At 43.6% G+C, this 10,252-nt stretch overlaps 1 protein-coding gene across 2 annotated transcripts; it reads left to right on the top strand.

Moving 5' to 3' along the window:
• Window positions 1-1,006: 1,006 nt before the first annotated feature.
• Window positions 1,007-9,647, top strand: crmp1 (collapsin response mediator protein 1). Of its 2 annotated transcripts, none has more exons than XM_029498528.1 (14): window positions 1,007-1,357; window positions 3,028-3,116; window positions 3,335-3,519; window positions 3,628-3,792; window positions 4,238-4,299; window positions 4,412-4,492; window positions 5,399-5,467; window positions 5,553-5,673; window positions 5,800-5,956; window positions 7,150-7,291; window positions 7,414-7,584; window positions 8,648-8,827; window positions 9,171-9,336; window positions 9,491-9,647. In XM_029498528.1, exons 1-14 carry the CDS (start codon window positions 1,007-1,009, stop codon window positions 9,580-9,582), a joined length of 2,031 nt encoding a protein of 676 aa, XP_029354388.1. In that variant the 3' UTR covers window positions 9,583-9,647. The 2 variants fall into 2 exon arrangements, with proteins under 2 accessions (XP_029354388.1, XP_029354395.1); XM_029498535.1 differs by lacking the exon at window positions 1,007-1,357 and adding an exon at window positions 2,098-2,145.
• Window positions 9,648-10,252: the final 605 nt, after the last annotated feature.

The following is a 10,252-nucleotide window of genomic DNA, read 5'->3' as shown; positions in this document are numbered from 1 at the left end:
TACTTCAGCTTCAAAATCAATCAACTATTTTAAAGTCATCCCATCCTTTCACTAAAAAGGAAACTGCCACCTCTCTTGAAACTTAGACTTGGATAATAATGGTATTATATGAATTTTAAGAAATGTATTGTTATGTAAAATGTATTGGGGGGCATTCTTAGAAAAAAGCTAAACATTATACTATTAATAAGGAAGAATTATTATTTTGGGCCCTCTGGATATATTGTCAATTGATATAAGATCATTAACTCTGAATCACTGGTGCGTGAGCACCTGGAGGTGAAGCAGTTTAGTTGATGAAGAAATGCCATAGGATGATTAATGGGAGAGGTTATTAAAAAAGAAACCTTCACACAAAAACATATGAACCTGTTTTTAGAGAAAATTTTCTAATTATTTATGTTGAGAGCTTGTCATATCACAAGGAATGAAATCTTTATTTTTGGAACCTTTGTCCAAAGCAACTTTTACTAACCGCTGTTTAAATCTTAGACTCTTATTTGACATCAGCCATTACCACTGAAGGAATACAGAGCATTTTCCCATCTGTCTGTTCCTGCAGATGTGGGTTAAAAGATAACAGACTGTTTTAATCCGCTCACGCACAGCCGCCCCCCCCCCCCACATGAAAGGAAAGAGAGAGGGTGGTAAAGAGACAAAGACACAGAGTGGGGGTAGACACTCAGACTTTTATTTGTGTTACATGCTCGTACGTGCTGTCACAAGCCGGGCTCTTCTGCAGAGCTAACGCTTCACATTAAAACTAGTTCACACGGACACACCTCCTATCAAAAACTGGAACACTGCATCATTTGTGTGCGTGTGTGTGTGTGTGTTAGGAGGCGGGATCCTTAGGTAGCCCGGAGAAAGCTTTTCACAGTCCACAGCATCGAGGGAGCGCGCTTGCCTGAGACCTGACCGTGACCCGGTTTCACCACAGCAGGCAGCCATCTCCGTTCCTTTCGCATTTTGGGGAGAGGCCTCAGTCTCCCGCCGATAAGCAACTATGTCTGACTGCAGAAGGCAGTGGAACCGGGAGGATGAGCTGCCGGTGTACCTGGCTGGGCCGATCACCACCGGGCCGAACCAGAGGAAATCCTACGGGATGTTCAGCTCCGTTGAGGGGGCGTTTGAAAGCAAGACTATAGACTTCGAGAACTACGCGGTGGGGAGGAAAGGGAGCCGCACCCCGAGGAGCGGGAGCCGGGAGAGAGTCCTGGACACCGGCGAGTCCTACGGGAAAACGCTCAGCAAACCCCTAGAGGGGCCACAAAACAACTCGCCCGGGGACAGGGGCGATGCCCGCACCGCTGCTGAGGCCGGCTATTCACCGGGGAAGGAAAGCCCCGGCGGACAGGTACTTTGACTGGCTGCTTGCATTTTTATTATCTGTCTGGCTTTATGCCTGTGAGTCGGGTGAACAAGCGTCCCAGCAGATATCCTGCAATCTCTAAATTTAACAAACGCATGAAGACAACAGCCTTTGGGGAGCTATTGGCCTAGTCAGAGACAGAATAAAAATATTCATTATTCAACTCGCACGATGGCCGTTAAATATCGGAATAATTCATATTAACTCGACAAAGAGGTTTTGTTGACTTTTGGAAGACCACAACTGTTGTCCCCATTATTATATTTCTGGGAGGGATGTTTCCATCTACATAAATTATTAACCTTATGCTGCATTGCAGTTTGGCCTTTTTTTTTTTTATCTACGCCAAAGCTCCTGAATTGTCGGCCGGTGGCCTCCGCGCGCTCTTTAGTCCGTGGTGCTGAAGTGGACAGCGACAGACGTCGGCCGCCCGGGCTGTCTCCTGCTCCCTCACGTGAGCGGGTTTGTTTGCGGCTGTAGTGCCGCACGTGGACACACTGCCTTTTATTCTCGGTAACGAGAACGCCGCTCGCGCGCACGCACGGGGCCGACAGTTGTCCCGACAGTTCGCGCGCACCACGCAGCCTGACGCAGCCGTAGAGCGGCGGACTCACCGCTCTTCCTCCCTCACACACGGAAACGATAACCAGCACGCACCGGGGGGGCGAGGAGCGAAGAGCAGGGCGGCCGAGTTGAGTGCCCGGGGGCAGGCAGACTGAGAGAGCATGTCCGGGAGCTGCTACCAGGGGAAGAACAGCATCCCCCATCTGACGGTAAGAGACCCGGCCTGCTCGTCGGCGCCGGTGGCCAGAGGCGCTCCGCTTGTATGCAAATCCGATGCTGGCAGAGCTGGGATTAAATTCTTAGCGAGGCGGCGACAGGCAGGAGTTCCCCGGAGGCTGCAGTTGGTCCTCTGTGAAACGGCGACGCAACACATAGGGGTGACAATCCTCCGTGTCTGTGCGTCAAATCTAGCTTTTCTTGCTCGGGGTTGGGCAAGGTTGTGTAATCTCGCAGCCTGTCAAACGGATTAACTCGGTAGATTTGACGGCCGAATCAGGAGTCGCTCAAGAACAGTGGTTTGTGTAAGAGATGTGAGCCTCATTCATCAGTCTTCGGTTGTTTGAGCATGCATCATTTAGGCTCAGATTCCAGAGGAGGCTTTTGTTAAATGTCCAGATGAATGGAAGCGCAACATATAGCAACACATTTCATCGGTGAGACAGGAAATAATTCATCTGTTTTTATCTATTGTGAGAACGTTTTCTAGTTATAGGTGATGAATTGCAGCAGGGCTGTCATCTGCCTTAATCGCAAACCAAGATCACTGGTCACCATGGAGATGTAACATCTCAGACATCCTGCGTGCTGGTTAAGGGCGTGGACACATGGTCGTCTGCCAAAAATATGCTTATTTTTGAATTTGATTATATCAAGTAACTGACAAGTTTGTCAAATATCAAAATTAAATGTGATGTGACCCCACCCATTAAATCATCAGTGTGGCTTCACGATTTGTATTCACTGCGCTGTTGGCATATTGCTATAAAGTCACAGGTTATATAACTGTGCAATATATTTAAATGTCAGATTGAACTCAACCCCTCCTGTACATCTCTCTTCCTCCCCTCCTTCCCTATACTTTTCTTGTGCAGAGTGAAAAGCTGTTGATCAAAGGAGGGCGGGTGGTCAATGATGACCAGTCTCTCTACGCAGATGTCTACATCGAGGATGGGCTCATCAAGTGTGTATACAAATAATTAGCTCCAAGCGCAGCAGGAGCCTTGGATACTATTTAGATTTTTGTAATGTGAATAATTTTCTGTACATAAGGATTATGCTTCATTCCCCCCCCCCCCCCCCCCCCCCCCCTCATCCTCAACAACCATTTCTCATCCACACTGATAAATTTGTACACCTCCCTGTTCCTCCCCTATGTGTCGTTATATCTGATCTTGGCAGGCAGGTGGGAGAGAATCTGGTTGTCCCTGGGGGTGTCAGAGTGATCGAGGCTAATGGCCGCATGGTGATACCAGGTGGGATCGATGTCAACACCTGTCTAATGAAGCCTTATCTGGGCACATACCCTGTTGATGATTTCCTCCAGGGCACAAAGGCTGCACTTGCTGGAGGCACTACCATGATCAGTGAGTGCTAAGGTCATGGATGCATGCTAAATGCAATCCCTTGAATATATGTATGACATGATATTTGCACTCTTTACATTCTATTCTTTGACCTCACTCACCTCCCAGTTGACCACGTGACCCCTCAACCCGGGGACAGCCTGCTGGATGCGTTTGAACACTGGCAGGAGGCTGCCGATAAAAGGGCATGCTGTGACTATTCCCTGCACGTAGACATCCCCCAGTGGAATGAGGCTGTAAAAGATGAATTGGAACTGCTGGTGCAAGAGAAAGGTATATCTGTTTTTAGTCATTCTGTAATAATACAGAACTGTCATTGCTATAATTCTTGTTTCAGTTGCACAATCATCCCCATTTTGGACAAGATCAAGCGGGACAGATTTAGAAATAATTTGGCCGAGTGCTGAATCCTCTTACAGTGCAAGCTGGAAAGCCATTGTTCTCATTGTGACATGGTCGTGGTGGCAGTGTATACATTTTGCTTGTAATCTGTTTTAAGTAAAAAATCACTTTCCCTTTGGGCAGTAACAAAGCCAAGGCAGTCACTTGTGTGACCAATTTCTTCAGAAGAAAAGCTCTAATTGTTGCTTGTCATATTTTGGCGTCAACATTTAGTTTTTTGTTGTTGTTGTTTTTTTTTTTTTTTTTTTTTTTTGGTGGGGGTGGGGGGTGGGGTTGGGTGGAAATGCTTGAATTTTTCTTTTTTAACTCTGCAAAGGTATCAACTCCTTTCAAGTCTACATGGCTTATAAAGATGTGTACCAGATGTCAGACTCTGAGGTATGTTTTAAAAAAAATCACTATATCTAATCATCTGTACTAATTTCCTTGTGTACATTTGTATACTCTTTCAAAATTATTATTATTTTTTTGTTGTTGTTCCTTCTCTCAGCTCTACGAGGCTTTTTCCTTCCTGAAGCAGCTGGGTGCAGTAGTACTAGTTCATGCTGAAAATGGCGACCTGATTGCTCAGGTGTGTGTTTGGTTACTTCCTCTATTTCTGGCAACCCATTCCTCTTGTAGCATTATTCCAACCTGTCAGTGACACAATAATTTGTTGTTGTGACATAACTAACAGCATGTAGGGGCTGTTCACAACTACAAGCTGTTTGTTCATAGTCCTCAACCTCAGTTGAAATATAGCTCTCCAGCTCTCAGAGAGAGAGAGAGATAATTAATTCTGCTGCTGCAGCTGAGAATGGCAGGTTTATCTTGGGCGACCATTACTGTTGACCGTTATTGCTGACCATTATTGCACTAATGATAGTGTAATGGTGATTGAGATGGTGAAGGTGAAAGTGTGGATAATGCTGACAGTTGTGATGAATAATTGCAGTCATGGCCATGGAGATGATGGTGCTGATTAAGGGGAGAATTGTGATTAAAACTATGATGTATTGTGAGGATGAATGAGGGCAATGAATGATAATGGCTGTGTTGATAAATGATAACGATGTACTTGTTAACCTGTAATTGAAAAGGGGAGATGGAGGATAAAAATAAAAAATAAATAAATAAATAAATAAAAAAAAAACCCCAGTGGAAGTACCAACCCCATTGAAAACAAATAATGGAACCAAAAAGAAAGCGAGTGACAAGGCCCTGGTTTTTACTTTATCTGTTCTTCAAAACAGTAGCAGCTGAAGCCAGCAGAAGCTCTCCAGGAGCATTTGTGCTTTAGGATTACAATAAACACTTAATTTTTTTGGATGGTGCAACAGACCATGAGATTTTAATTTCATATCCACCAGATAACACCAGCACTGAAATGTGTGTCTTGTCTGTCAAACATGACTTGACAGATACTGTAGGTAATGCTGACAGTTACTGTAATGCGTGGGAAGGTTATTATGTGATTATATTTCCATTTTCACTTCAGGAACAGAGAAAAATCCTTGGAATGGGGATTACTGGACCTGAAGGACATCCCCTGAGTCGTCCTGAAGAGGTGATTTCCATTACAACCTAACACACCCGCCGAGTAGCCATCATTAACCGTAGAGGTTGTAACACTTCCTTACTTCTCCATGCAGCTGGAGGCTGAGGCTGTGTTTCGTGCCATCACTCTTGGTAATCGGGTAAATTGCCCTGTCTACATCACCAAGGTGATGAGCAAGAGTGCAGCTGACACCATCACTCAGGCTAAGAGGAAAGGTCAGGCTCTTTCCTTTCCTTCTTTTTTGAGAGTCCTGTTCTCATAATTGAATGTATCTAATTTTATGTGAATTGTTATATGATAATGCATGCTCCAAGTCTGAACTTTACTCTCTCAACTTCCAGGTTCTGTAGTTTTTGGGGAGCCAATTACTGCTAGCCTGGCCACTGATGGCTCTAACTATTGGAGCAAGAACTGGGCTAAAGCAGCTGCGTATGTGACCTCTCCCCCTCTGAGTCCTGACCCCACAACTCCAGACCATCTCCACACACTCCTGGCCTGGTATGTCCTGAACCCTTTCAGACACAATGTGCCCATTGATAATAACTTTCAAGGACGGCTGACATTTAAATAAATTTACAACATGTAAAAACTTTTCTAATTAATGCAGAGTGAGGGCAGACAAAGTCCTAAATATAGCTATAACCTCTGCACAAAGTGAAATGCAAATAAACCGGATGGCACCAAAGCAGACAACAGCAAAGATCAAACTATCACTGTCTGAACCGAAATATTCACTTGTTATTCATGCCACATAGAAATGCTGTAATTCACTGTGTCAGTCCAGTTTAGGTAAAAGACTAAATGGCTAAAAAAAAAATGTGACGGACACTTAAAGATGGGTCAAGGACTAAAACAACATGTGTAAGTTCAAGTTCAGCTATAGCAACACTCGCATGCATACAAACTGCATAGGCAATTCTGCACACTTTTGACTGTCCCCGATTCCATAAATAGCACAGGAACTAGAATACATCATCTGTTGCCTTGGCTACCGAGTGCCTCTAAACCCCCCCCCCCCCCACCTTTTCTCCAGCCTTCATCTATAACTCCAGCTTCTCAAGGCGGATCCTTGCTGTCACACCAGTTGCGAGACCCTGCTGTTGCCTTTGCAAAATACATGCTGTCGCTTCGGCTTCAGTTTTATTGTGGTGATGTGAACAAAAGAATAACACTTTTTCACATCTCATCGAGGCCCACGATTTCCATAATAAGCACTCCCTTGGCACTGGGGCAATGACTCCACTGTTCCTTATTATGATGTAAATACTGTAATTAACAAATTAATAAAAGGCCCTAGATGAGAAATTATAATAATCACAGCTTTTTATCAGTCACATAAAGCCCCTTGTGGACGAGGAGGTAAAGGGAGTGTATCTATATGTGGGCTTGTTAATGGTTAAAGGACTGCCACTGCAGCTGTGATTGCACCATTGTGGATGTTTCAGCTGGTTGGGTTTTACGGCCCCAGGCCACTTCACTTGTACTTTAACTCACATCCTCACTGAGGACTGGTTAATAATAGAAGTGTTTTCAACTGGCACCTCATCATAGAGGTTGAGCAGTATTGACCAGTTCAAGATCTAAAAAAAAAAGGACATAGCAGCTTTGTACTGGAACAGCAGGGCCAAAGGGATTCAGATAAATTTTTGTCTTTTTTTTTTTTTTTTTTTTTTTTTTTAACCTTGATTCAGTGGGGACCTGCAGGTGGTAGGCAGTGCGCACTGCACATACAGCACTTCCCAGAAAGCAATTGGTAAAGATGATTTCACCCTCATCCCAGAGGGAATCAATGGAGTGGAGGAGAGAATGGGTTTCGTCTGGGACAAGGCTGTGGTGAGCATTGAACGTTTGTGTGTGTGTGTGTTTTGGCAATTGCATCATTTGTACAGCTGCAGCTTTTAGTGTGAATTTTGTGGGTTGCGGTATCTTTAAACAGCTTTTTATCTGCCTCTCAGGCCATGGGGAAGATGGATGAGAACCAGTTTGTGGCTGTCACATCTACCAATGCTGCTAAAATCTTCAATCTATACCCGCGTAAGGGTCGGATAGCAGTGGGCTCGGATGCTGACGTTGTCATCTGGGACCCTGACAGCATAAAAACTATCACAGCCAAGCTCCAGCAGTCGGTGAGGACAAAAAGGAAATAGAGGGAAGGGAAAGATGAGGAAAAACTGATAAAATATGATGCTGGAGGAGAGAAGGTTTCATTGGGAGTGCAGAGTGTGAAATGGGTTAAACCAAGTGAAATATCACTGGAGGTGAAGAAAAGCCTGAAATTTATGATATGTAATATTGACTCAGGTCTGGTGTTGGCGCACGCACAGATTGTTTCACTGCAGAAGTACAGTGGGATCAGAAGAATGCTTAGATTACATAATAGCCAACCCCATTTTTATTAGGGATAAAAAGAACCTGGGTGCCATTTGACAGTGAAAATAAGATTTCAATAAACCTATACATATAGTAGAAACGTATTTCTAGAATTTGCTATTTCAGATAAATAACTACATGTAAATAAACCATCCATCTTTTCAGGAGACAGTGGTTATGCTGAGAAATGTTCACACTGATTGAACCCTGATGTTTGAGTCCTGTTTAGAGAGCTGAAAATGAAAATCCATTCACCCATTTTGTGTCTCAGATGGCAGCAGATATGTCAGAAATGGTTAACTCACTGTATAACAAGATACAAATAGAGTTAAATTAAATTATATTACAGTTTTTTTTTTCCCCAGTCCAAGCAATGAATTTAAATTCTACCGACTGGTCTCAAGGGTGAAAATTTGCCTTGAGCTCTGTGATTGGATACAGTGAAGATACTAGACAGTGGTTAATGTATTCAGTCTGCTCTGCCACGCTCAAAGGCTCTAATCCAGACTACTGTCAGTTTTAGGTTATAATCCGCTTTCACCCCTCACCCATTCTGCACTGCCATTTCTTTACCCATCCCCCAGTATTCACTCTGCCGCCCCCTCTATATGCCCAGAGCCTCTCAATTTATTTACACCAGCTTCTTCTCCACTGGTGAGTTTTTAATCCATGTTTTAAGATCAAATACAATATTTTCTGAAAACACAGTACCTGGACAGTGTAGGATATCTTAAATGGTCATGGTTTGTGGGAGGAAGACTCTTCTTTAATCCCTTTTGCCAATTTTTCTGTCTTTGATATTGTATCTGACACACACAGGCTTCAGAGTACAATATCTTTGAGGGATTGGAGTGTCGTGGAGGTCCAGTGCTTGTGCTGAGTCAAGGCCATGTGGTTTATGAAGAAGGGAAGCTGCAGGTTCAACAGGGCACCGGTCGATTTATTCCATGCAAGCCCTTCCCAGACTATGCCTACCAGCGCATTAAGTTCAGGAACCAGGTACAGAATACAGATGATTTTAAAAAAAGGCGAATGCAGCTATTAAAAGTAGGCCATTACTTCCACTCAAAATGTTAAAACATCTTGTCAGCATCCAGAGTTAGTTTCTCTGTGGTTGTACAGTTTCCTCGAAAAATGCATCAAACACACTGATACCTAATTTTAACTCTTTTTAGTATTGAATGCCTGATTTTCCCAGTAACATGCAAAATACCATCATATATTTGGCATTAGATGTCCTAGATTTGCTTGATAGTGTTTTGTTGCAATCCTTGAAGTTTTAGTGAGAGACTCTAGATGAATCAACAGATGTGATGTGTTATCTGTAATATTTTCTGTTCAGGTGAGAGGGAATCAGGGTGTTAGTCGTGGAATGTATGACGGCCCAGTCTACGACGTCACCCCTACCCCCAAGTACATTACACCTGCTCCATCAGCCAAAACTTCACCCACCTCTCACCAACCGCCACCAGTACGCAATCTACACCAGTCCAACTTCAGCCTATCAGGTAACAAAGAATTTTAAAATGTAGTGATGTCTATGATGTGTTTGCATGTCAAATGGAACTTTAAAAATGCAGAAGCATTAAATGATGCACACTCACCAGATTTATTTGAACTACATAACCTTAATACTTATTATTATTTGTTTTTATTTCTCAGGGGCACAGATTGATGACAATGTCCCACGTAGGTCTGGCCACCGTATTGTAGCACCCCCTGGTGGTCGCTCCAACATCACCAGCCTTGGTTGAACACTGGACTGTGCACAAAGTGTGGTGGTGGTGGGGTTTCACCTCTTGAGTTTGTGTGAGTGTATGACTTAGTTAGCACATGGGCATGAATGAATACCTTTGTATTTTTTTTGGTACAATGGTGACACACTCTTTTTAGACCATTTTGATTTTATCAGTTTGCCTTGAGTCCATGGTCACTGAGAAGAGGCACATATATTCTTGTGATAAAATAAGAGTGTGACTTACAATCAACCAAGTCATTCAGTAGTATGGAAAAACACACAGACTAATGATTGGGGCACTCACTCACTCACACCCACACACACACACACACACACACAGATCTGGTGTTGGACCCCTTCCAAGCGCCTAAATGTGTCCCAGTATTATGTCAAATTTTTGGTGTTTCCTTACCTGTGAGCATGACTTCCTCCTTAATCTTCCTCACATCTTAAACGTCTTACTTTGCGAGTCTGCTCAGATTTGGTGCTCCTGTCCATCTTTCTGGTGGACAGCTGAAGAAATAACAGATTTTTCCAGCATCTGGTTTTCAACATTTTAGCAATATTTGTTTCAGTGTCAATCAAGTGGATCAGTTATACATATTGCATGGACACATCTTTAGATGTTGCACTACTTGTGGATTATTGTTACGGTGGAGGAACACAGAAGGCACATTTGTATTGAA

This window comes from Echeneis naucrates, chromosome 1 (genome assembly GCF_900963305.1).
Source record: "Echeneis naucrates chromosome 1, fEcheNa1.1, whole genome shotgun sequence".
Taxonomy (NCBI): Eukaryota; Metazoa; Chordata; class Actinopteri; order Carangiformes; family Echeneidae; genus Echeneis; species Echeneis naucrates.
This window is presented reverse-complemented; position numbering and strand designations above follow the sequence as displayed.